Source organism: Pipistrellus kuhlii, unplaced genomic scaffold (genome assembly GCF_014108245.1).
Source record: "Pipistrellus kuhlii isolate mPipKuh1 unplaced genomic scaffold, mPipKuh1.p scaffold_m20_p_35, whole genome shotgun sequence".
In the NCBI taxonomy this organism is placed as follows: domain Eukaryota; kingdom Metazoa; phylum Chordata; class Mammalia; order Chiroptera; family Vespertilionidae; genus Pipistrellus; species Pipistrellus kuhlii.
In genome coordinates, this window is record NW_023425535.1 from 1442182 (window position 1) to 1469731 (window position 27550).

Here is a 27550-nt window from a genome sequence, read left to right on the forward strand (position 1 = left end):
TCTCGCGAGACTGTCAGATGTGCGGCGAGAGACGTGAGAGGAAGGTTGAGATATCGCGAGAAGGCTGCCTTTCGGCCCTCAGCTTGTGTCAGGCGGGGTCTCTGCACCGAAGGTCCCCGCCGAGCGTCCGGAGTGGCGTTTGTGGCCGGTAAGAGCCGGAGTGTGGGGGGGCGGGGGCGCCGCCTCCCGAGGGCCCGGCTCTTCCTCCACACGCCGGCCGGGCCTGCCGCTTCTCCCCGCCCGCGACACGCCGGCCGGCGCCTCTCCCCGGCCTCCTGCCCCTCCCCCTTCCCCCCTGACCCCTTCCCTCTGCCCTCGCTGCCCGCCCGGCCCCCTACCCCCCTGCCCTCCCGTCCCCTCCCCCTGCCCGCCAGGCCCCCTACCCTGCCCTCCTGGCACCTTCCCCTCTGACCGCTAGGCCCCTTCCCCCTGCCCTCTCGGCCCCCTCCTGCCCCCTTCCCCCTGCCCTCGCTGCCCGCCAGGCCCCCTCCCTTCTCTTATTGCTCTCCCGGCCCCCAACCCCTGCCCTCCCGGCCCCCTCTTCCTGCCCCCCGGCCCCCTCCCCCTGCACCCCCCGCCCCCTCCTCCTGCCCTCCCGGCCCCCTCCCCCTGCCCTCCCGGCCCCCTCTTCCTGCCCCCCCGGCCCCCTCTTCCTGCCCCCCCGGCCCCTTCCCCCTGCCCTCCCGGACCGCCAGGCCCCCTCCTCGGGGCCAGCCTGGCCCCCGCCCTCGCGTTGACCTCGGGGTGTATTTTGCTCGCTCTCGCCGCTGTCTCTTGGGGGGAGGAGAGGCCCAGGATGCACGGATTCCCAGCCTGGTGGGTGGAAACGTGAAGAGGACTATATTTTCGGCCCTTTGTGTGGCGACACAGCATCACTTACGGCCTCGTCTGGTGCTCCCCGCGGCCCCCGGGGGGTCTCGGCGATCTCCTTCCAGATGAGCAGAGTGAGGCTTGCTCACTCACTGCTTTCGTCCCACAGTAGTCGTTTGTTCAGTGCCTGTATGCTCAGGGTGTTGAGGATATAGCAGTGGAAAATAGACACAGCCCCAATTTTCTGTGCCGGGGACACAGTAGTCAGCAGCCCCTGGCCCGTGACGTGGCGGGTGCTGCGGTGCCGGGCGGAGGCCAGGCCCGGCGGTCTGACGGCGGAGCCTCCGCCGCGGCTGCTCGCCCACCTAACGGGAAGCACGGCCGGGTGAGGATGGGCAGGCAGGCAGAGCTGGCGCATTTCAGCATTGCGATCCCAGTGTGGCATTTCTGAGTTTTAAAGAACATCGACCCTTTGAGAAGACTCGACCGGATGCTTCCGTGGAGGTGGGGGCGGGGTGCATGTACCTCGTGGCTTAGGCAAGTCACTTGGTTTGCACTTGCCAGGGTTTGCTAGCTTGCAGATTTGTTAAGATTATGAAATGAGGTAATGTTTGTAAAGTCTAGCTCGGAAACATTTCTTATATTTTATTTCTCCTTCCCCCTCTTTTGTGGAACTTTTGTTCTTTGGGCCCCTGTGGAAAAATCCTAGCAGTCTAAAGTCTTACTATATTTTGTGTCTAAATAAGCCTTTTCAGTTACATTGTTAATTTCGGACAAATAGGTATTTCAAAAGCGGAGTCGCATGGGCAGCGGTGTAAGGAATGAAGGAGATGCCACAGTCTCTTGTGTCAGGGCTTCATAAAATGGCACAGGATATTTTGACACACATCCTTCCCACCATCTGAGAGCCTTTTGACTAGTGTTTTATAAGAATTTTCCTTAGAGAGTAAGTGTAGAGCCACTTATTGCTGCTGATGGACTTTTAAATCTGCCTCTTGTTTCATAGAATTAGTATTTTCTGTTTAGTTTTACACAAATTCTCCTTTAGATGGCAAGTTCATAATGTCCTCACTGCCTATCACGATATGTCAGTTTAGGCCACTCAGCAAATATTTGTTGAAGGAATACATAAAATCTTAACTAAATTGAACAATTTGGTTCAGTGAAGGAGTGAATAACTGACAAAATAGGTCAAAACATTTTGCTTCTTTGTTTAGTCATAGATAAGAAGTTGAGTCTTTTAATACTTGAATAATTACAGATTTCATAGAACATAATCTTGGGTATATACAGCTTTGAGTTTTATTTTGGCATAGGAAGGAAGGAAAATATTTTATCACTTGTTTACTTATGTGGGAAAAACCACAAGATGTTTACCATATAAAATCAGGAATAAAATAGTATTACTGTGATGATAGATAAATAACATGTTTTCTTATCCTTGACTAAATTATGGTAAGAAGTTTCAAGTTGTAGTTAAGGCACAACCCAGTTCTGAAAGCCTCCAGAACTTCTGTGATGCCAGTGGCATGTTTGGCACTGCACAGTCTGAGAAAAAGATCTGGAGTTGGCTGTAAATACAGTCATGTTTCCCCTTTAACTGACAAACCTGCTGGTGCTTGTGGATCTGTTTAGCTGAGCTTTGACGGATCTGGCTTCAGAAGACACTTTATCTTAGTGTTTGTCCTAGAACCCTGGTTTCAGTGGCAATACCCTTGTCTGCTTTCTCTTGTTTGAAAACAAAATAAAAGAAACATTTCCACTTCTGAAAACCCTTCCTGAACTAATGAAAGTTTTAGTGGATGACCAAGTTAGTTATCTATACTTAAAGTAGAACTATACCATATTTATTGTAGCTGGTCTGAATTTAAACATTTGTTTACCATTTATTCATCCATCCACTTGGCAAACATGTATTAAGCTTCTGTTGAGTTTAGGGCCACAGCATTTCTCAACTCCAGGGACACTATTCTTTTTCTGTCAAATCAGTGGGCGCACATAGAATGTGAGGGAGTTGGTAATGTCAAGGTATTGATACCAGGCTATCTGTTCAGCATTAGGGTAAACAAAGCCAAATAAGACATTGTCCCTTCTCTTGGAGAGCTCTCAGGCTAAGGAGGCAGACATCATCCAATGTAACAGTAAAGGGAACGTGTTACAGGAATCATCTGTTAATCTGCACAGAGGAAGCATCAGCTAACTCTATTGGCCAAAGCAATTGAGGAATTGGGAGTGCTTGGTCAGGAAAGGTTTAGTAGTGGCTATGACTTGAGCTCAGTCAGAAAAATGGACAGGAAGCAACTGACATTGCTGGCAGAGAGAATATGAGAGCCGAACTGGAAAGGTTAACTAGCCTGGACTGTGCATGGAGCAAGCTGTCTGCCAGATCATGGTGTGGGGGCTGCTCTGGGGAGACTGCAGGAGAGTCAGGCTGAAGCGAGAAAATAGAGAATTGTATTGCCTTTATAAGAAATTTGTACTTTATCCCCAAAGCAAGTGTGAAGCCATTGGAAATTTGTGCACAGGTGGGATCCCTAGGCCTGGCCAGCAATCAGGGCCAATCAGGTTCCCCGTCTCCCTGCCTCTTCCTTCCCTTGCTGCTAGTGTCCACCACCCTCCACCCGCCAGTTCCCCATCCCAGCATTGGCCCCATCAGGTGATTGGGGCCTGCTGGCTGAGGAGAGAGACCAGGAGGTTGGCTGGCAGGCCCCATCAGCAATCTGGGCCTGCAGGCTGGAGGCAGCTCCTGCATTGAATGTCTGCCCCTGGTGGTCAGTTCGCATCATAACTGTTCGTTCCAGTCATTCTGTCTTCAGGGTCGCTTAGGCTCATATATATATATAAATGTTCTCTTTAGATGAGCTGCTCTGCCAGGAAATGAGACAGCATAAAAATCTTGAAGCCGAAGAGAACTAAACTTTATGAATTTTCCTTTTATAGAACCCAAAAATTTTATAATAGATTTTTGTAGTAACAGTAAAGCTGGCATAAGCTGACAGAATAGACACTGACTCAGTAATTGTTAATTCTGTGGGATTTCAAATAAGGGAGAGTTGGAGCATTTAGTGAAGCTTTGGTCAGGATCTTTTAGAGAGGGCATAGAGACCACTGGTTATGTAGGTGATGGTCAACATTGGGACCATTTTATAGGGCACATAAAAGAGATAAAAGTTCTCACTTTATATATATATATATCTCACAAAGATACTCCCCATGCTGTAGACAGGAGGGAGAGACACTGGCTAGAGAAGCCCTCAGCAGCTGTGGTGCTGCTGCTACTCTGAGCCAGGAGTTGGTTTCACTCTCACCAACATCAGTTACATTTTAACTAGAGGCCCTTGCACCAGTCAGGTCCCTCGGCTTGGCCTTCGGGATCTGCCGAAACCGGCTCTCTGACAGATCTGCCCCCTCCCCCCACCTCTGCCCCGCAAGGTCCCAGATTGCGAGAAGGTGCAGGCCAGGCCAACCCCACCGGTGCATGATTGGGTTCAGGGAGGGATGTGGGAAGTTGGCCAGCTGGGGAGGGACTGCACGAGGGCTCCAGGGTGTGTCAGGCCCATGTTCCTCAGTCCTGATCAGCCAGACCCCAGCAGTAAGCTAACCTACCGGTTGGAGCTTCTGTCCCCTGGTGGTCAGTGCATGTCATAGCGAGTGGTTGAGCAAACTTAGCATATCATTAGCATATTATGCTTTTATTGGTTGAACAGACAACTGGACACTTAGCATATTAGGCTTTTATTATATAGGATAGAGGCTCAGTGCACAAAATTTGTGCACAGGGGGTGGGGGGAACACCTTCGGCCTGGCTTATATCTTCTCCATTCCAGGACTCCTAAGAGGATGTTCAAAGGCTGGTTTGGGCCCAAACAGTCTTTGGACATCTCTCTCACAATCTGGGAGTGCTGGCTCCTAACCACTAACCTGCCTGCCTGGTCGCCCCTAACTGCCCTTCCCTGCTGTCCTGGTCACCCCTGACTGCCCTCCCCAGCTGACCTGGTCACCCCTAACTGCCTCAGCCTTGGCCCCCTGCCACCATGGCTTTGTCTGGAAGGACGTCCGGAAGGATGTCTGGCCTAATTAGCATATTATCCTTTTATTAGTATAGACAGACTGAAAAATTACTCCTTTCTAGCCATTGACTGAAAGTACAAAGGACCTTAAAATTTTAACTTTTCATCGTTCAGTGGTATGTCTAGGTTTTTTTTTCTTGTATATTAACAAAATTTTATCCGGTGAAAGTACTTTGAATTAAGGATTTTTTTTCTCATTATTTTTGGTACTGAATGCCTAAAATGGGATCCAAGAAACTGTACATCTCAGATAAAACAGGCTCCCCCACAAATTCTGTTTACTTGAAATCTGAGGGATGCTTAATTGAAAATGATGGCCTTTAGTGTACCCCTTCTTTTTAAAAATATCTTCACTGGAGGATGTTTTTATTGACTTTGAGAAAGAGAAGAAGTGGGGGAGGTAGGAAGGGAGGAAAAGAGAAAGAGAGAGATGCCTGATGGGGGAACTGTGGCATATTGGTTGTGACTTGCCTAAGGTTATACAGCATCTAAGTGGAGCCAGGTTTTGTACCAAAACAGGTTCATTTTTGGGCCGACTGTGTATTGTAGTCACAGCACTTCTGTAGTCACAGCACTTAGAATAGTGCTTGGCATCTGGAAGGTTCTCAGTCAACTTTTGTTCAGTATAAAGCATCCATGAGGACTAAGGCCTGTAGGGGAGTGTGTGTGGGCAGGGGTGGCGAGGGAGGAATTATGTGTACATGTGTGTCAGAGATGTGAGGAGATGTTTGAGAGTCTGAAACAAGCTGGGGGCTGAACACCTAGCTGGGCTTGTAACAGGGCAATTAGTGGGTCCGCACCGCCTGTCACTACTTGAGCCAATTAAGCAGAGACAGGGTGGAATCATATATGAGTGTTTATTCCAATACTGCTGTCACTATGGGAGAGCAGCGGTCATCCACAAAAGCCTGCTGTGTGGCCCTCCAAAAGCCACTGCTTATATAGAAAGGACAAAGATTGCATGGAGAAGTAGGCAGGGGGCTGGGGTGGGACTCCATTGTTTGGGCTACAAGGTTGTTAATCTTTCTGTGATAATAGTCAGTTCTTGAATAAGACTGGACCACATTCGAAGGTTAACTCCCAGGTCCCAAAGACATACAACTCCTAGCCAGATTAGAATGTTCTTTCTTAAACCAACACAAGGCAATTGTGGTTAACAGAGCATTTTTATTAATATTTCCTATAACCATAGCTACTCCCTAGATATTCTATTTTTTAACCCAACTGAGTGTTATAATCTCAGAGAGGATCTTAAGCTATTGACCAGGAACATTCTAATAATAAATCGGCAAGCCTCCGACTTACCCTGAAGTTTGTTGTTTGTCTGTAGTGATTAGCAGCAAAATCCTTAAGTCATAGATGACTTGACAGTTTGGCGCATGGAGGGTTGGGTGGATATGCTGTGGGCGGTGGAACCGTACCAGGCATTGGACCTGGCTAGGCAATAATTCAGCCATGACTCAAACTATAAGAGAACATTTATTTGGAAAAGAGGTAGAAGAAGTAATTTGTAGAAGAAACGGGTTTGGGAAACAAGTTATAGAGGTAAAGAAGAAGGGCCTCTGAGCTTGAGAGTGAGGAAGGTAAGGGTAAGGAGTCTGGGGAAGTGTGAAGCCAGCTGCCTCTGGGAGGGAGAGGCACTGGGTCTTCCTTTCTAAGGGTTTTAAGGGTTGAGATTTTAGGGGAGGTCCCATCTCAGTGTAAGATCTTAATAGGTGTGTCCTTTCAGGGTCTGGATCTCCGATGATTGATTGGTGGGTGCCAGGCAGGGGGTCATTACCTAATAGCTGGTGGGAGCTCAGCCTTGGTGTCGATTCTCCAGTTTTGGGGCTTCTCTGGGCCTGGAGTTGATGTACAACTGAGGCCTAGAAGTTATCTCTAGGGAGGAAACGCCAGTAGTCCCAACTTCATGACCAGTGATATGCTAGGCTAGGGGAGGAAAGGTCACCCTGGGGCCAGGTCCCACCCTACCATTGTCCTTTGCTAGGCACCCAGGCTTTCTGCCTATTCCACCCTCCTTGTTCTGCTGAGCTGTGAACTCACTACCACAGACGCAGGCGCTGGAGAGGCCGGAGGGGGGCCCAGGCGCCGGGCTCTTGGAGCTGGCTATGCCCAGAGCAGTGGCCAGGGATGGAGGTGCCTAGCCCCGGCGGCGCTGCAGCCACGCCATAACCTCCTGGAGGCCGGGGGAGGAGGCGGCCTTCGGAGTGGCGGCCTGTGTGGGCGGAGCGTCCTCCCGCACAGTTTGGAAGCTCCCATCAGCCAGCGGGGCGTGGTGTAACCCATGGGCGGAGACCTTCCTCACCGGGTCCCGGATAAAGCAGCCTCCGGCTCCTCTGGCAGCTCCTGGCAGCTTGGGGGGCCGCTGGTCTTCAGGTAGGTTTGGCGGCTGGGATCGCAGCAGGACCCTGTGGCCGGTGGCCTCGGCCTGGTTGCGGGGGCAGGGGGTTTGCCCCGGGCTCCGCTGCATTGCGTGCTGAGGGTGACCGCGCCGGCGTGGAGTCAGGGGTTTCCTAGGGAGACTGGCTCTCCAGAAAGTATTGGGGAACCTGGCAAGTCGCTTGTGTAACTGTTGCTTTTGAACTAGATAAGCCTTGGCATTGGAAAGTAGAAACCAATTTTGTGGTCAGTTTTCAGTTACTGTTACCAAAGTTGACTAGCTGGGGTTGATTGCTCATAATTGTGTATAGGTAGACAAATCTGAGTTCAGAAACCTCGGAATTGTTAACCTTACAGTATGCTCGTGTGAATTTATTTTTGTTTAAGGCATTTACTTATATTTGCGTGGTTTGAAGAAGTTACTGGGAATCAGATCCTGAATTTCAGAAATAACTTGTCTTAATAAAGTGGACTGGGGCCGGCCAGCTGGCTCAGAGCTTAAAGGTCATGGTTGGATTCCTCGTCAGGGCACTTGCCAGGTTGTAGACTCAGTCCCCGGTAGGGACCATGCAGGAGGCAGCCAATCATTGATTCTCTCTCATCATTGATGTTTCTATATCTCGTTCCCTCTCCCTTCCTCTCTGAAATCAGTAAAAAAGTAAAAATAAAAAATATATATATTTTATAAAATTTATATATATATGAATTGGGGCTAAAATAAGATACATATAACTCTTGAGTTAATGAATGTGATATAAAACATAACCTTTAACTTCATTTTTTTCACTGAAGGAACGTGTGAAATTAAGAAATGTCTCAAGGTAAAACTTGTATGTGGAATATTACTGTTTTATAGTTTTTTCCCTGAAAATTTGTACCTACGGTCAAATACATGGTGGGCAAAAGTAGGTTTACAGTTGTAATACAAATAAGTAATACAGTAATTAATAGATAATAGTACAAGAATAAACTTTTGGGTACTCAAAACTGAAAAGCCTACTTTTGCCCAGACTTGTTTATAGCTTCATCAAAGGTAATCAAATTGGCAATTAGTGTTTTGAATTTAGTAATCCATAGAACAATAGGTATCTTGTGGATTATGTTTTAAGGGGTTGGGCTTCTAGCACTGATTCAGATGCCAGGGAAATAAAAATGAACATCTTTTTCATTTAAAAAAATATTTTATTGATTTTTACAGAGGGGAAGAGAGAGGGATAGAAAATAAACATCGATGAGAGAGAATCATCGACCAGCTGCCTCTTGCACACCCCCTACTGGTGATGTGCCCGCAACTGAGGTACATGTCCTTGACCAGAATTGAACCTGGGACCTTTCAGTCCACAGACCGATGCTCTACCACTGAGCCAAACTGGCTTCGTTCCTTTTTCATTTTTTTTTTGAGAAGAGGAATAGGTGGGGAAACAAACAGCTGGAGGCTGCAGTGGGAGTGATCCCTTCCACGCCTTCATTCAGACAGACAAACGGAACTCTGAGTGGTATGGTACTGATGTGGGATCAGAACCCAGGGCTCTTGCTGCTGCCCTTCACACTTGGCACTGAAGTTTGGCAGTGTTTTGATTATTCTGATATGCAAAGGTACTGTTTATTTTGTTAGCATTATTCAAGGAAGAAGGTTCTGAAAATTGTCATAATTTATTGAGGGCTATGAAAATGGACTGAGAATCTTAATGGAAGTATTCCAATAGTAATCCAGATGTTATTTGAATGGTAATTGAAATGTGTTTTTGGATTGTTAATTTTAAATTCTAGTGTTGGTAAATAAAAATAACTTTTGGGTAATAATACACTAAAGGAAGAACAAGCTGGTCAGAGAGAGAATCTAGGACTAGGCCTTAAGAAACAATATTTCACCGAAACCAGTTTGGTTCAGTTGATAGAGCGTCGGCCTGCGGACTGAAGGGTCCTGAGTTCGATTCAGGTCAAGGGCATGTACCTTGGTTGCGAGCACATCCCAGTAGGGGCTGTGCAAGAGGCAGCTGATTTATGATTCTCTCTCATCGATGTCTAACTCTATCCCTCTCCCTTCCTCTCTGTAAAAAATCAATAAAATATATTTTAAAAAAACATACCATATTTCCCCTTCATGGCTGTGACCCTTCCAATAGCTCATTTAAACTATCTGGGCTTTTGTGGCTTCATCTATAAAATGACAGTAGTGTACTAAAGAGATGACAACATTTTTTCCAACTTCGAATTGTGGTTTGTGTCAGTTACACGTGGGTCATAACTGGAAAATTTATGGTTAAACCATAAGATAATGACTCAGCTTCATTTGTGGTTAGTTGCTCAATTTTGGTTCCCTGATCTTCGGACTTGATAAGTAGATTTGTGCAAAGCATTGTGCAAATAGGGTATATATAGTTTGTGGAAATTCTCTCTTGTTTGTAGGGTATGTGTGTTTCTCCCTCTTTCCCCTCCCCCAAAACTTAGGACAAGATCCTAGAGGCAGGGACATTTTAGAAAGCACTTAAACTTTTAACTCTGTCTCTAAAAAATACCTGTTTTAGGCAATCCTCTTTGGAAGGTGGTGGTCGGGCTGTAGTTTGGATTATAAAGGTGAATACGAAAAGACTTTTTTAGTAGTCTTTCATTGATTTGAATTTTAGAATTAGAGCTGATTTGGTCCAGTCTTTTTATAGGTTAGAAAACAGGCAAAAGTGTGCATACTTAGTTTAGATTAAATAAGCTTATTAACTTACTTAGTTAATAAATGGTTAAGTGATTATAAGTCAGGGCTCCTCGCTTCAAAGCCTGTTCTGTTGTCACTGCTGCTTTCTATAGTCCAAAGGTGGAGGTTCCTAAGGTTCCCACAGATCAGGTAAACATAATAGCAATAAATGCAGAATTAAAAGTACAGTATGCAGGGGCTGGGTTAAGTGTTTACAGGCAGGTAATGTCTCACTTTAACTCTACCGTATTCCTCCATTGCCTGTTATTTTCTTCATTTTTCCCCCAGGGATTATTGAGGCCAGAGAAATTAAGTAGCTGCATGGGTTTCAAGCTTGCAAATGAAGCTCGAAGTCTGGTTTGTCCGACCCCAGAGTAATCTATTAACCTTTACCCTTGCTTCACTGGCACTACAAATGGTGAATTGTTGAAAATGGTTATATGAACTAGTTACCTCGAACAAGTCTCTTTGGATGTGGCATTTCATAAAACTAAATGAGGCTGCACCTCATTGTGATTTGAGTTCATCTGTGTAGAGGGCTGCTTCCTCTCTGCAGTGCAAGAGGGCAAGCATTACACAGCTCCCATCTTGTGATCTGGGCTGTGGACGCTACTGCCTATAGGGAGGAATGGCAGGGCCAAGGGCAGCACAGGGACAGCACCCTGGGACGGCCATAAAGAAATGAAACAGGTGCGCTGGCCAGTGTGGCTCAGTAGGATGAGCATCGTCCCATGCACCAAAAAGTTGGTTTGATTCCCAGTCAGAGCACATGCCTGGGTTGTAGGCTCATCCTCAGTGCGTGTGTGTGTGTGTGTGTGTGTGTGTGTGTGTGTGTAGGGGAGGTGGGAGTGCAGGAGGCAGATGATTGATGTTTTCCTTCTCTAAAATCAATAAAAGCATATTAAAAAAAACAGGGTGCTTTTTGTTTTGTTTTGTTTGTTTTTTTTTTAGCTGACAAATAGGCTCCAAAGACCTTGTTCTAACAAGATGACTGTTTAAAAAAATTTTTTTTTCTTGATTTTAGAGAGGAAGGGAGAGGGAGAGATAGAAACATCTATGATGATAGAGAATCGTTGATTGTCCCACCCCGCAAGTCCCTCACAGGGATCAAGCCTGAAATCCCGGCCTGTGGCCCAGCCAGGATCTGAACCATGACCTCCTCGCTCATGGGTCGACCCTCAGCCAGGCCTGAGAAAATGACTGTTTTAAAGAACAGCACTCATTTTAATTTGAAAACTTGATAAGTATGTTGGGGAAAAAATCAGTTTTATAACTTAAATCTCATCCTACCTTCTGTTCATAAGTGATAAAAAGAAAAATCCAACTTGTATACTTTTGCCATATTCTACTCTTAGAAGGCAGTTGTATAGTGTTTGTGATTCAGTGAGAAGACTTTAGGGATCTAGTAATACATACAGTCAGCATTGTATGCTTTTGAATTGGTCTCCCATATGATCTAGAACTTCGGGGGTTTTGACATCATGAAACAATAATTTAATTTTATTGATTAAATTTTACACTGTGCCAGGCATTGTGGCATTTCACATAAATGTTGAGGACCTAAGAGTGGGAAATTTGGTTAATCCATTTGAAAGGTGGCTAAACATGCCTTGCATATAACCTAAGTGCAAAGTGAAGCAATTGTGGTGATGCAGATCTGAGGCAACATTTCACTTGTGTTATGCAGGCTTCTTCTTTTCTTTTTTTTTAAATTTACTTTTATTGTTGAAAGTAATATAATTGTACTCTTTTCCCACCCACTCACCCCTTTTAGCCTGCTCCCACTCCAAGCCTTCACCACCCTGTTGTCTGTGTCATGGGTTGGTTATGTATATAGGTTCTTCGGTTAATTGCTTCCCACTCATCCACCCACACCCACCTTCCCTCTGATAGTCATCTGTTCCATATTTCTATATTTCTGGATCTGTTTTGTTTACCAGTTTATTTTCTTTAGATTGCACATAAGAGTGAGATCATGTGATACATTCTCTCACTGGGCTTAAGGCAGGTTTTTCAAAGTCCTACAATATGTGCCAAGTGTACACTTATATCTACACTTAAAACAGGGCAGCTTACAATATGAATAAAGAAGGCAGCAAAGTAGGTACAGCTTGATGTTTCAGGGGTTGGAAAAAATGTCAAGGATTCCTGTCAGATCCTGGGGAAACAGATTGAGGCCACAGGCTGGAAAGTTTCCTGTCCCTTTCAGTTTTTTTTTCTTTTCTTTTTTCCATATATATATATATATATTATTGATTTTATACAGAGAGGAAGGGAGAGAGTTAGAAACATCGATGAGAGAGAGTGAGTCATCGATCAGCTGCCTCTTGCACGCCCCCCACTGGGGATGTGCCCACAACCAAGGTACATACCCTTGACCGGAATCGAATCTGGGACCCTTCAGTCCCCAAGCCAATGCTCTATCCATTGAGCCAAACTGGTTTCGGCCCTTTCAGTTTCTTATAGGAAGGCTGTAGTTCCTGAATGTGAATCTTTTGCTGAGTGGGCAAAAGGAAGCCTGTTGGGCTTCTTCCTCTCACTGTTTTATTTCAGAGTATTATATCACACTACTTTGTCCCTTTCCTCTAGCCACTTGGCCCTAAAGCTAGGCCCTTTGTTTCAGGGGAGCAGTCAGCATGTCAGGGGCTGCCTTGAGTAGGCTGCTGTTCCGTTGGAAGCTGGCTTCTCAAAGGCCATTGCCTCAGGACTGTGGGGAAGTTCTTTCATATGTTGCCTCCAATGTCTCCTGTTAATACTCCGCCCCCCACTTTGGGTTATTTTGAGTAGTAAGTGTAATTCTTCTCTTTGACATGTTTCCAAATATTTGAGTAGAGACTTTTCTTATCAAGGTTAAACAGCTTCCTTTCCGGAGAAATTTTTCATGGTTTTGAGGTCTCTTTCCCTTTTCTAAATGCTTCGTTCTAAAGTGTTTTATTCCGAAAAGTTTCAAATATAGTCTAGTAAATATCGAACAAATGTTCCTGTGACAAAACTATACTTTCGATGAAATCAGTCAAATGCTATGTAGATTATTTCCCCCTCAGACCCAGCACACTGCAATCTCATGTAGGGCTCACTTTCAGTTAAAAATCTTCATTCTTTTAAAAATTCGTATTCCTCCCCACCCGCCCTAAAAATTGTACTCTTTCCCATTTAAGTTCAATTGAGGAAAACAGGTACATACCTCTAAAAACTTTACAGACTGGTTTTAGTCCATTATCCTTTGAGTACTGCGTGAAATAATTATGATTTAATTTAATTGTGTTTCTATTTATCCCATATCCCCCGATAGCATACAACCTTGCCACAGGTCTTACTATTGTCCAGTTATGTTGTGTCCACAAGCATGTCAAACTCAAAGGCTAACATGGGCCAAATTAACAAGGTATAAGTTTATGAGGGCTGCAAAAAAGACACACAAAAGCTTCTATTTTCATAGAAATGTAGGTTTATTTCGATAAGAGACATGCTGAATACAAAGGGCTTAAAATAAATGAGTAGTAATTAACATAATAATAGAATATTTTAATAAAAATTAATATTTTTTCTTGAACATTAAGTTACCAGACACTGAATAACTGCACAAATAAATAAGCATAATGCAAATAAACCTATTTTTCTTGTTCTCCAAAAGCAAAATATTTCCTGTTGCGCACACCAAGCGAGTCCAAGACTAATGACATGGCAGTAGGCTGCTAAAGTATTCACTGCTAGCATTAGTTGTGAGAAATGGTGCACCTGCGCATGAGGCACGTAAGGGAAATGAATGCAACACAATTATAGTAATCAGTCATTAGTGCATGTTGTAGTTCGTTATTAATAATTATGTATTCCATAACTGGTTTGGCCTGTGGACCAAGGATCCCAGGTTCGATTCCTGTCAAGGGCATGTATCTTGGTTGTGGGCACATCCCCTATAGAGGGTGTGCAGGAGGCAGCTGATTGATGTTTCTATCTCATCAATGTTTCTAATTCTCTATCCCTCTCTATAAAAAATCAATAAGTTATATTAAAAATGATTATATATGGCAGGATACTGTAAAAATTAAGTTAGGAAATTTTTATTAAAACGTTTCTTACATTCCGAGAGTTTGACATGCTTGGTCTATACATTACATTGGATAGTTTAGTAAAACTATCCAAGAAGGAAGTAACTGAGGGATTAGTGATTCATGCTGGGCTACAGTGATCACTGCTTTCTTTTCTAAGTGTTTAAAAACCATCTGTGGCCCTAGCCACTTTGGCTCAGTGGATGGTGGTGTTCTGTGGACAGAAGGCTCCCTGGTTCAGTTCTGGTAAAGGGCATGCATGCACCTCGGTTGCAGACTCCTCGTTGGCCCAGGCCCTGGTCAGGGCTCCTGCAGGAGGCAACCAGTCAATATTTCTCTGTCTTTCCCTCTCTCTTCCCCTCTGCCTAATAATCAATGGAAAAATATCGTCAGGTAAGGATTAAAAATAAAACAAACAAAAACACACCCGTGATTCTACTTCTGTTTAGGATAGAAACCCGTGGCTCTGTCAGCTCTGCTTCATTGCATTTCGCACTCTCTTCTCCCAGTTTGATATATCATTGGTTATGTGCTGTTCTTTCCACTTCTATTTCTTATCTCTTGTAAACCTAAGCTTATTAGAGAATTCTCTGTAGTTTGCTACACTGATTTCTGATGTAAGAACCTCCTTTACATCAAAATCCTATGAAATTATTTTTTTTAAGATTTACATTCTTGAGAGCTTTCTAGCTATGAAGCCATTTCTAAGTTGTCCCTAAAAATTTTAAAATATATATATATTTTATTGATGTTTTACAGAGAGGAAGGGAGAGAGACAGAGAGCCAGAAACATCGATGAGAGAGAAACACCGACCAGCTGCCTCTGCACACCCCCACCGGGGATGTGCCTGCAACCAACGCACACGCCCCTGACTGGAATCGAACCTGGTACCTCTCAGTCCACAGACCGACGCTCCACCGCTGAGCCAAACTGGTTTTGGCTAAAAAAAAAAATAAAAAAAAAAATTATATATATATAAAACAGAGAGAATAAATTAAAATTCTGTCCTCAAAAAATTTAGGTACTTGCCAGATCTATACAATGTTCTAAACTGTTTAAGCTTTTTTAATTTGCAGCTTTTTTTTCCCCCAAAGTACTATAATTATGGATCCTTGTAGACCTTTTATTCTTCATATCTAAATCTGCAAAACAAGGTCACATGACTTAAACATCTATGTCTGATTTCATCTATGTTATAAATAGAAATCTGCACTCTAAAATTCTTTGAACTTTTTGGAGGCTGTATGCCTTATTGATTCAGAAAAATTGATGTTTTTTTTTCAGAAATACCTGTTCATATGTAAAGTGTCACTAAAGTAGATGCATAGAATTTTGTGACAGGAACACAATACTGGTGGGCATGGAGAGGAGGGCGTATTTATTAAGAGTTTGCGGTGGCCCTAGCCACAGTGGATAGAGCATCAGCCTGTGTATGGACCGAAGGATCCCAGGTTCGATTCTGGTCAAGGGCACATGCTGGGATTGTGGGCTCCATCCCCAGTAGGAGTTGTGCAGGAAGCAGCCTATCAATGATTCTCTATCGTCATTGATGTTTCATCTCTTCCTCCTGCTCTGAAATAAATAAAAAATATGTATATGTGCCAAAACCAGTTTGGCTTAGTGGATAGAGCATCGGCCTGCGGACTGGAAGGTCCCGGGTTCGATTCCGGTCAAAGGCATATACCTTGGTTGCGGGCACATCCCCGGTAGGGGGTGTGTAGGCGGCAGCTGGTCGATGTTTCTCTCTCATCGACGTTTCTAGCTCTCTATCCCTCTCCCTTCCTCTATGTAAAAAGTCAATAAAATATATTTAAAAAATATGTATATGCATTATGTATTATGTATGTGTATGTGTATATGTATATGTCTATGTCTATGTATATGTATATAAACAGTTTGCTATGTGCCAGGTCCTGTGTTGGAAGTAATCTAAGAAGTTAGTAGTAACTGGGAGCTGGTTGGAATGATCATTTCGGGGAAGATTGAAAGGTGGTTTCTGATCGTAATGATGGTGCAATTTGCATTGTTCTGTTTTTCTTTGAAGGAACAGTGAGCAGAATGAGTACTTCACAGGACCAGAATGGCTTCAGTAAGAGAGAACCCCTTTTGAGGTGTCGTGATGCACAGAGGGACTTGGAGCTTGCTATTGGTGGAGTTCTCCGGGCTGAACAGCAAATTAAAGATAACTTGCGAGAGGTATGATGTGTGCTTTTCTCTTGCTGGGTCTGGACTCTTAGCACAGGTGTGGTTAGAGCGTGGCCAAAGGTTGGCTTCTCAGTGCCAACCAAGAAGTTCCATCCCATGCTTTCCATGGTCTGCAATGTTGATGTCTTTAATTTCAAAGGGAAATGAAGCAGATGTTAGAAGAGGTGGGAAAACTTTGTACCAAGAGAATTAAATTAGGTCAGCATGCATTTTTGATTGCTCTTCTTTGCGGTCTCTGTGCCAAGCACTGCCATAAACAAACAAACAAACAAACAAACAAACAAACACACCCAGAAAACGAATGAGCAGTATGTTGTTCATCTGTATTCTGGGTGCATGAAGGATGGCACAAGATCCTGTCCCCTACCACTTTTTAACTTGTTGATTGCATGGTTTTGGTGGTGGCATGGTTCTGTAAATGACTGTCAGAGTAAGACAGAATGAAATATGTTTTTTTCATTGGCTTAATAGTATTTTTTTGGTGAATGGGTAGACCAAGTAGTATTACATGTCTTTGAAATACTTTATTATACAGAAAAAAGAGTTTTAAAATTGTTTTTAAAATATAGATATTTATTGATTTCAAAGAGGAAGGAAGAGAGAGAGAGAGAAAAGAATCATCAATAGTGAGAGAATCATTGATTGGCTGCCACTTGCACGCCCCCTACTGGGGATGGAGCCCACAACCCGGGCATGTGCCTGGAATCAAACCTGGGCCCCTTCAGTCTGCAGGCTGGCACTCTATCCACTCAGCCAAACTGGCTAGGGTTAAAATAGGTTGTTTTTTTAAAAAAAATGTGTGTTCTCATTGATAATTTTTAACTGTTTTGATGTTTTTCCTTAGGATTTTATATTTACCCTTCTTTGAATCACTGTTTATGCTTCTAGAAACATTTACTTTACAATTGTATTTAAACTGTTTATTCTAGTGGTCTCTGGTTATTGACATACAGTGGCACATCTCTTTATCAAATTGGTCTACTGTCATCAGTGGGTTGTTCATTTGTAAGGTGAGAAAAGAGATAAAGGTTAGCTATTAAGTTAATAGTCCTATTACACTTGTAAATTTATAAAACTATAGGTTTTCAAATTATATGAAAAACTGAGGGGGGGGGGATCACTATTACTTGACATATCCTTATATTTTCTCTTGATTATTTTAGGACACTCAAAATTAACCTGGCCTCTTAGTAGTGGGAGGATTTCAGAGCTTAGGTACACTTTTTTGGCTGTAATTCTTAAAATGGGTCGTTGCAGCTTTGGGGACACTAAGCCCAGAAAATATAGGCACACATTTTAGTCTGCATCTTTCTGGGGAGGTGTCATTGGATAGGCAAAAGGATTTGTGACTCCCAAAAGTTTAAGGACCTCACTGTTCAGTGGGAAATAATTCTTTGGGCTTTATAACAATAGTGAAGCTAATAGTAATATGTATGTATTTCTTAGATCAAAGCCCAGATTCACAGCTGCATAAGCCGTCACTTGGAATGCCTTCGAAGCCGGGAGGTGTGGTTGTATGAACAGGTAGATCTCATCTATCAGCTTAAAGAGGAGACACTTCAGCAGCAGACCCAACAGCTCTACTGGGTAAGTGGCTGGTTTCTGGAGAGTCTTTCCTGTATTGTGGAATCAGATAAAAGTTTAATCTCGGTGCTATTTGTTAACTTGGATACATTTGGTGCTTTTTGTATCATTGTGGCAAGGTGGTTTCATTTTTCTTACAGTTACTGGGCCAGTTCAATTGTCTTATTCATCAACTGGAGTGCACCCAAAACAAAGATCTAGCCAATCAAGTGTCCGTGTGCCTGGAGAGGTAAAGACTATCTTTGCTTGTTTTGATTTTTGGCACTTTGACTTTGGTGTATTAAAACAAAAGAGTCACCTTAGTAACTCATTGCACCTGTTGGATTTAACTTGACTTCTCTGTTCCTGTGATAAGATCATCTTGCTTTATATATTTAATATTATACTTGGTGCATTGTTAAGTGATCTATCTTTGGTTGAGAGTCTTAGAAAAGTACAATCATTTCAGATAATTCACAATTTGGCTTTTGTTTAAGATGAAGTTGAAATAGATATTTCTTAAAAATAGCCAGATTTTATTTATTTTTTTCTCCAGATTGGGCAATTTGACCCTCAAACCTGAAGATTCGACTGTCCTATTCTTTGAAGCAGACACAACTGCTCTGCGCCAGGCCATCACCACGTTTGGGTCCCTCAAGACCATTGTGAGTAATACTGATCTCAGATGGTTCATAGTGTGCTGCTCAGGTCTGTGGTCTCACACATGCTACTAAAAATATCACATTTTTATTTGGATACTGGCTGTCTATAGAATTTGGTGAACTTCAGAAATTTCACATTTTGATTAAGACGACAGGGCATTAGGCTGGTAGTTCTTGGTGCGGTATTAATTCATGGATAGCCGAAACCGGTTTGGCTCAGTTGCAGAGCGTCGGTCTGCAGACTAAAAGGTCCCGGGTTCGATTCCGGTTAAGGGCATGTACCTTGGTTGTGGGCACATCTCCGGTAGGGGGTGTGCAGGAGGCAGCTGGCCGATGTTACTCTCTCATTGACGTTTCTAGCTCTCTATCTTTCTCCCTTCCTCTCTGTAAAAAATCAATAAAATATATTTAAAAAAAAAATTCATGGATAATCTCAAGAATTCATCTGGTATTAAAACCTTTTGACATATTTCTTATAAAATTTTTGGCTTGAATGGTGTTTCATATAAAGAAGCAAACATGGTCTCATTTGGGTCTTGTTAAAAGTAGTAATATTACCAATTGTGAAATTTCTTGTATGATGTTATGTAGTAAATAGAGATTTCTCAGATTTGATAACTACCGTATTTTTCGGACCATAAGACGCTCCGGACCATAAGATGCACCAGTTTTTAGAGAAGGGAAATGAAGAAAAAAAGATTCTGAAACAAATAGTGTCCTAAAATATTTTATGTGCATTAAAACCCAACATCACAGTCATAAACACATGTAATCAACCCTGTAAAGTAAACAGCAGCATTTAGAACACATGTGTCAAACACAAGGCCCGCGGGCCAAATCCGTCCTGCCAGGCCTTGCAATGTGGCCCGCACCGCGCTGTCTTCACTGCACTCCGCTGCGTTTCCATCACAATGACAGTTTATGACTGTTAAGTAAACCATTCGGCCCGCGATTTAGGCTGGATTTTAGATTTTGGCCCCTTCTCTGATTGAGTTCGACACCCCTAATTTAGAACCATTTTAGAGCCGGGCAAGCGCACAGAGACCACACAGAGCCGGGCAAGTAAAAAAACTTTTTTTTTAAAGTATATGTGTAGGCTATATTTGGACCATAAGACGCAGGGACTTTTTCCCCCCACTTCTGGGGGGGAAAAAGTGCGTCTTATGGTCCGAAAAATACGGTACTTTGTAGATCATTGAATCTAATGTAAAGACTATTCTATAGAAATGGTAATGCTTTGCTTAATACTTTTGAAATTTAGGAATTACAATTTCACTTTTTGGTATGAAAATTAACATTAGTAAACATGATTATTTTGCTTTTATTTTATAGCAAATTCCTGAGCAGTTGATGACTCATGCTAGCTCATCTAATATTGGGCCCTTTATGGAGAAAAGAGGATATATTCCATTGCTTGAGCAGGTAAAATGTAATTTTGTTTCTGATAACTGAGTTATTACTTGGCTAATATTTCTTTTCGGGTTTATTTATTTTTGCTGGGTTAGTTTATGCAATTAAATTCTTCCTTCGAGTCTGAATGTCAAGTAGAAATTTAGATGTTTAATAGATGTTGGGTAAATAGAAAGTTGTTATCAATATTACCTAATAATAGACAAACATGTAAATTGTCCGTAACTCCACTTTGCCCACCAGCCAATCAAGAGTGAGTATGCAAATTAACACAACAGATTATGGTTAATTTGCATACACAGGTGCTCCACCCCCAGTCTCTCAGGGCCTCTGGGCAGTGTGGGAAGGCAGGGCTAGAGTGGAAAGGTGGTGCTGGCAGCCAGGAGCCAGGAAAGGAAGGCCTATTTTAGCAAGGATCTTCGTGCATCGGCTTCTAGTGAGTTCATAAGAGATTATCATCAGTCCTAGCCAGTTTAGGTCACTGATACAACATTGGCATGTGTAGTGAGGAGTCCAGGGTTCGATTCTAGTCCCAGGCATGGACCTCAGTTGCAGGCTTCATATCTCCAGTCCTGATTGGGGTGCATGCAGGATGTTTCTGCTTCTCCCCCTCCCTTTCACTCTCAAAATCAATGGCAAAATATTCTCGGGTAAGGATTAACAAACAAAAGTGTCATTAGCTCTCTGCTGGGTATCTTTTTTTTTTTTTTTTTTTTTTTTTTAATAATTCATAGATTTGATTTACTTCTAAAGGCAATTCAGATATAAATTTCTAGACATTGTGAGTTGAGAAGAACCCTGGAGCTCAGCCATACGATTTCATTTATAATTGTGAATATGGAGGCTTAGGGAAGTCATGTAATTTGTGAAGAGTTAGTGGCAAGCCAAGATTAGAGAGTTTAGGTCTGCTGCTTTCCTGAACTTTCTACTGCAGTTGACATTTATTGTCTTATGTGATTAGCAGAAGTCAGCATCCAGTACCACAGCTGTCCCTCTCAGTGAATGGCTCCTTGGAAGCAAACCGGCCAATGGGCATCCAGCTCCTTACACACCCAGCACCAATCTCCAAGACTGGCTCACCCAAAAGCAGATCTCTGAGAACAGTCAGGTGTGTTGCTGCTTTATTGTTTCTCAGGGAGATGTAGTAGTAGATGGGGTTAGTATGTTTTTGTTTAGTTTTTAGTTCTAGTCCAGAAACATGTATTTTTAATAACTTCTAATTACAATAGTGACATTTCTACTCCATAGAAAGTTAGTAAACAAAGAATTATATAAAGAAATACAAATAATCTCAACATGCAGAGACAACCACTGTAACATTTTTATTTATGTACTTCACTGGAGGCCCGATGCACGGATTTGTGCACAGTTGGGATCTCTCACCCTGGCCTGCGCCTTTTCGTAATACGGGACCCCTGGGGTATGTTGGACTGCTGGTTTCAGCCCAGTCTCTGCAGCAGGGCCAAAATCGGCAGTCCGACATCCCCTGAAGGCTGTAGTAGTGCGAAAAGCAGCAGGTGGCCAGGGAGATGCCTGAGCCCGGGGAAGGTCACCCCGCTCATCCCAGCCCTGCTGCGCATAGAGGTGGGAGAGGCTGGTGCTGCTGCAGCCTGCAGCCATGAGCCTGGCATCTGGTACTCATTTGTCAACTGAGCAGAGCTCCCACTGTGGGAACGCACTGACCACCAGAGGGCAGATGCTCAATGCAGGAGCTGCCCCTGGTGGTCAGTGTGCATCATAGCAACCAGTTGTTAAGTCATACAGTTGACTGGTTCCTTAGGCTTTTATATATAGACTAAATGCCCCTTGCAGGAAGATTACTGCATAGGGCTTCCAGCTGCCCTGCCTGCTACCCTTCCTTCTCTGCTGCCCCGCCGACTTCTCTCCCTTCACCCTGCCCTGCCTGCTTCCCCGCCTTCTCCGCTTGCTTCTCTACAGCTTCGCTCTCTTCTGCAGCGCTTGGCTTCTTTCTATGCTGTCTTCAGTCTGGCCTAAATATGCAAATCAACTGCCATCTTTTTTGGGTTAATTTGCATACTCTCCCTGATTGGCTGGAGGGCGTGGCTTGTGGCTGTAGTGAAGGTCGGTCAATTTGCATGTTTCTTTTTTATTAGGATTTTTCTATGCACACATTTATTTAAAAAAACTATCCTATAAGTCCTGTTTTGGCTATTAGATTTTTTCTCTCACTAATACCCTGTTTCCCTGAAAATAAGACAGTGTCTTATATTTTTTCTCCCAAAGTTGCACTAGGTCTTATTTTCAGGGGATGTCTTATCTTTCCATGTGCTAGGTCTTATTTTCGGAGGATGTCTTATTTTCGGGGAAACACGGTAGAGCATGAATATATTTCTCTGTCACTTAATTTCTTCCATAAAATCCTTAACAGACTATAATGTTTCATTGATTGGCTATAATTTAATCTACAGGTTTTCTTTAGGGGGGGGAATATAAACAAAGTTTCTGTAAACATTCAGGAGCTAATTCTTTGTTAGTTCCTTAGAAGAAAATTCCTAGAAATGGCATTCTTAGTTTACAGTTTTAGATACATATTATCAACTTGGCTTTCTAGGAAATTGATATTCCCCCCCAGCAGAGTATTGATTGTATTTGCTTCCCTGAAAATTCTCTAAGAGCAGTTACTTATAAGTGTTTTTGTGAATTTGACACAAAATAACAATTTTGTTTTGTTTAAGGAAATTGAGTATTTTTCCTGTTTATTAGCCTCTTTCTATGATTTGCATAAGTATATCTTTTGCTCACTTTTGTCTTTATTCATAAAGGCATGTTATGGAGAACTAATTTCTCTTTTCTATTTATGCTACAAATGCTTTCTCTTAGTTTACCTTTAATATTTTTCAGTTTTTTAAATTGCAGAAAATATTTTTATGTACTCAAATATTTTATTATTGCAACAGAGAAATCCCTTTTCTATGTATACTTAAATTTAGAAACACTAGGCAATGTAGTAAATAGGCAAATGGAACTGTTACCATTGAACCCCAAAGCACTCATACTGTTCTGGTGAACTAATATTGTGTACTTTCTGCTTAGACTTCCTCCAGAACCTGCAGTCTCTTTAGTAATGTCTGGGACAACCTAAAGGGCTTGGAAAACTGGCTCCACAGGAGCCAACAAGAAGTTCCTGAAAAACCATGTTACGAAAAGGGTAACAGCTATTCTACCACCAGCTCATGCTCCATTGATACTGAAAAGGTTGAAGATCCAGAGCTTCTTGATAAAGATGAGAAGAATCTTTCTGATTGGCTGTTGACTAACCAGGACTCTCCAAAGCTGGAGAAGCCTGGGAATGGCAGCTGTGAAACAAGCGAGAAGTTTAAGCTCCTGCTTCAGATGTTCCATGAGTCCTACAATGTGAATGATTGGCTTGTCAAGGCCGATTCCTGCACCAATTGTCGGGGCAACCAGCCCAAAGGTGTGGAGATTGAAAACCTGGGCAATCTGAAGTGCCTGCATGAGCACAGTGAGGCCAAGAAACCCTGGTCCACTCCCAGCATGGTTACTGAGGATTGGCTGGTCCGGAACCATCAGGACCCATATAAAGTAGAGGAGGTCTGCAAAGCCAATGAGCCCTGTACCAGCTTCGCAGAGTGTGTGTGTGATGAAAATTGTGAGAAGGAAGCTGTGTCTAAGTGGCTGCTGGAGAAGGAAGGAAAGGATAAAAACGGTATGCCTGCGGAACCAAAACCTGAATCAGAGAAGCAGCCAGATTCCCTGAATATGTGGCTCTGTCCTTCCAGGAAAGAGGCAGCAGAACAAGTTAAAATATCAAAGGCAGTGGCTCCTTCCAAAATTGCTGATTCCTTCACAATGATAAGGAACAGTTCCTTGTCAGAGTGGCTTATCATACCCTCATGCAAAGAAGGACATCCCAAAGACAGAGCTGGCAAGCAAAAGCTGTTGAGTCCGGTGGCCACTTCCTGGTGTCCCTTTAATACAGCTGACTGGGTCTTGCCAGGAAAGAAGACAGGAAACCTCAGTCAGTTATCCTCAGGAGAAGACAAGTGGCTACTACGAAAGAAGGCCAAGGTGGGCAGACATCAAAATAGCACCATTTTAAATATATTTAACAGGTCCTTAATCCCAAATCTTGCAAATGGCCCAGATTTTTAAACATGTAAAGTTAAATTTTACTTAAGTATTGATTTTGGTTCAATGTTAGCAACAGAATGGAGGATTTGTGACTATTCAGATGAAAGTTTCTCTGCATTTTCCAGGTCCACAATCCCCATCCTGCAGAGGGAAAATACACAAAAAACACCAACCTGATTTATTGCTATTTGGGAGAAAAATTCAGGGGCAGAGAAAACAGTTGTCACCTTTGCTCTTATTAGAGAATGCCCAACATTTACATTATTCCTTATAGACACTGTATTATTGGGAAGACTGTTTGCAGTAACCCATCTTTTTGTCTTGCAGGAAGTATTACTTAATTCACCCCTGCAAGAGGAACATAACTTCACCCCAGAACATAACTATGCCCTCCCAGCAGTTTGTGATCTCTTTGCCTGTATGCAGCTTAAAGTTGATAAAGAAAAGTGGCTATATCGAAATCCTCTACAGGTGGGTACACACCAATAGTCTACGTATTAGATTTTACAGCTTATGTTTTCTTACATATAAACTTGTACTTGTGCCTATTAAACCAGATTCATCTTAATGGAATGAACATTAGGCAAATGAGGGGTGGAGGGAGAGGGAGAAAATAAAATTTCATGTATTTCACTTGAACTTGCTTTATGAAATAATTAGTACATACTTGAAAGTGGCATTTCAGGGTAATGATGTAGTCAGAATTTTTAGAGCCTTGGTGGATTCAAATAGCTTATTGAGAAATAAGTGAGCTTTTAAGGTGGGGAGAAATGTTTTTATGCTACAGTGAAGTGATTGTTTATCTGTGGACTTTTCTTTACAGATGTGAAGGAATGGAGTATTAGAATCAAACAACTTTTCTGCAAATCATCACATTTCCACAAGCCGAGTGACTGCAGCTTGCCAAATCATAGTGTTTCTGGGTGACCAGCCAGTTTAGTTCCTTTCCTGCTTGATTTTGAACTAGTGAAATGTCATCACTTATGAATTACTGTGTAAAAGAAAAAGCTGTTGATGCTGCAGTGATTCAGTTTCTTCTTACAGTTCACCCTTACACTAGAAACACACACAGTATCTTGGTGGATATTTCTTTCCCAAGCCTCCATGGCTCCTTAGATTGTGTTACTAGTATATTAAAACTGTAGTTTTAAAAATGAGAGTTCTGTAATCAAGTTGACTTAAAGCTAGTCAACTTCCTTAACCTTTTGGTTACCTTCTTTAGATGCTTCCCTTGCTGTGGGTTTTTTCCATTACTGGTGGAAGTCATTATTTTTCTGTTTAAGTAATATATAGCATTTTCACACAAATAATTTTGAGACTAGAGATTTTTTTCCTCGTTTTTTTTTGTAAACCAAAATGTGTGCCAACATTTTGGCAATTTTTGACATTAATTACAAAACATTTAGCCCACAGGTCAGATTCTACATTTTCTTTTGGAAGAAATTAAGCTACCGCAAATTTTGTCTTTATTTCCTTAAGTGTTATTAAATTATCTAGTGAGCTCTTTTAGAAAAGATCTAAATTGCTTTAAAATGATATTCTGGATAATCCTATTTGAAAATATTCTGAAGAAATGCAAGCAAAAGAGCCCATTAATCAGAGAGCAAAGGCAAAACATGTTGGAAATATAGTACTTGAACTATTCATTATCCTAAGGGTTGGTTATTGGTATATCCTGTGTAAATGGAAGTTGAGCTTGACATTGACACTTGGTGCTTTTAACTAGGGATAAATTAAATGTTCTTACTGCAAGCAGTATACCTTGTACCTTTACCTCCAAAAGTGCAGTGAACAGGCTGTTCTGAACATTTGTGCCTTGGTGTGTTTATTGAAGCTTTATGAAAACTGGTGTTTTCTCAAAAATCCTTAAAGTCATGCTCATGATTTAAAGTTTCTCTGTAGTAGAGAGATGGGAATTTTGTTTTTAAATTCTTCGATATAGCTGCTTTCCAGGCTTCTAAATTTAGCAACTCAACTTGATTGGAAAAACTTAAAGTGTGTGAGTTGTCATCTAGAAAGTCCTTTTGGGGAAATTTCAGTCTTAACAGTATCATTTGCCATATAGCTTCTTTGGAATTCTTGAACCTTGGCTGGAAAAAGCCCTCTATTATTTTGTCTCCCTCAGACACCATTTACAACTTCAATAAAGGTGGTGGGTAAAAACTTAAGGAGCCTTTCCATTATCTTAGGTTGCAGGAAACTAATTTTTGAGGTTTAACACTGTGTATTCCTAAATTTACATTAATCACTTTGCTAATTAGTATGTAAAAGTCTTTTGCATTGATGCATTTTGTACTTTTCCTCCATTAAAAGTCTAACAGCCAGAGTTGTGTGTATTTGTAAAAGTACCTTGTAACAAAATATTCTATCACAAGTAAATGTGATAAACTTTGATTAGTAGTACACTAAAATTTTTATAGTCAATAAAATATCTGTATTTTATGAATCTTAAATTAGCAAGAACAGGTATGCTGCTACTAACTTCCATTTTCAGTCTGTTGCTACAAACTCTTCATGTTACTCCTTTTAATTTTCAGTCTAAAACTTTCTGCCAAATCCCTCATTAGATGCATCCAAAAAGGCCCCACTTTTTCCAGTCATAACTACCAGTTGTTTAGAATTTATTATGTATATATACAATCTGTAGTGCAATTTTATATTTTCATATATAGAAACTAGAAATAACTTGCCTTTATTTCCTTTCGCTTTCCTAACTATCCCCAGAAAGGGGATGAGTTAATATATACATAATTAAGCATCATCACTGGCAGGTGGTTCTAGCACACTACTCTAATGGCTTGTTTAATCTGAAGTATCTTGAGGTTAGTGTCAACTCTATTGGAGGAAATCTTTTTTTTTTTTCTTCAAGTGAATAACAAGTTTTATTTATTTTTATTGATTATGGTATTACATAATTGTCCTCATCCCCCATTCCTATACCAAACTCCTCCCTACATATGCCCCCACCGCCCTGTTGTCCATGGCCACTGGCTAGGCCCATATGTATGCACACAAGTCCTTTGGTTGATCTCTTCCCCTTACTCCCACCCTCCCTGCTTTTCCTCTGAGGTTTGAGAGTCTGATCGCTGCTGCTTTCTCTGGGGTTTTTTTTTTTTTTTTTTTAATTTATTGATTTTGTGCAGAGAGGAAGGGGGAGAGATAGAGAGTTAGAAACATCGATGAGAGAGAGTCTTTGATCAGCTGTCTCTTGCACACCCCCTACTAGGGATATGCCCGCAACCAAGGTACATGCCCTTGACCGGAATCGAACCTGGGACCCTTCAATCCCGAAGTCGACGCTCTATCCATTGAGCCAAACCGGTTTCAGCTCTCTGGGTGTTTTTTGTTCATCAGTAATGTTGTTCATTATTTCCTCTAGATATGTGAGATCATGTGGTCCAAGAAATACTCTTGTAAGAACCTAAACTGAGACAAGCCATAATGGTTATGCTGAGAGGAAAATCAAATCAGTCTGTAGTGAGTTCCTTTCTGGACCAACAGTTCTTTTGAGTCCCAATTTCAATATCAAATAGTTCCTTATGTGTACATGTCAGCCATGATGTTTCAGATCTGGTTGGTGGACAAATGGTGGTGATGCA

The 27550-nt window shown here is 42.3% G+C and overlaps 1 protein-coding gene across 7 annotated transcripts; it reads left to right on the forward strand.

The window, feature by feature from the left end:
* Nucleotides 1-26275, forward strand: NCOA4 (nuclear receptor coactivator 4). 7 transcript variants are annotated; one of them, XM_036461283.2, is made up of 10 exons: nt 1-148; nt 16043-16194; nt 17650-17790; nt 17928-18016; nt 18323-18431; nt 19761-19850; nt 20800-20946; nt 22893-23888; nt 24279-24422; nt 24775-26275. In XM_036461283.2, the coding sequence occupies exons 2-10, from the start codon at nt 16057-16059 to the stop codon at nt 24778-24780; spliced, it is 1860 nt and encodes a 619-aa protein (XP_036317176.1). In that variant the 5' UTR covers nt 1-148; nt 16043-16056; the 3' UTR covers nt 24781-26275. The 7 variants fall into 7 exon arrangements, with proteins under 7 accessions (XP_036317176.1, XP_036317183.1, XP_036317175.1 ...); XM_036461290.2 differs by lacking the exon at nt 1-148 and adding an exon at nt 7102-7256; XM_036461282.1 differs by lacking the exon at nt 1-148 and having other exon boundaries at nt 20803-20946.
* Nucleotides 26276-27550: the final 1275 nt, after the last annotated feature.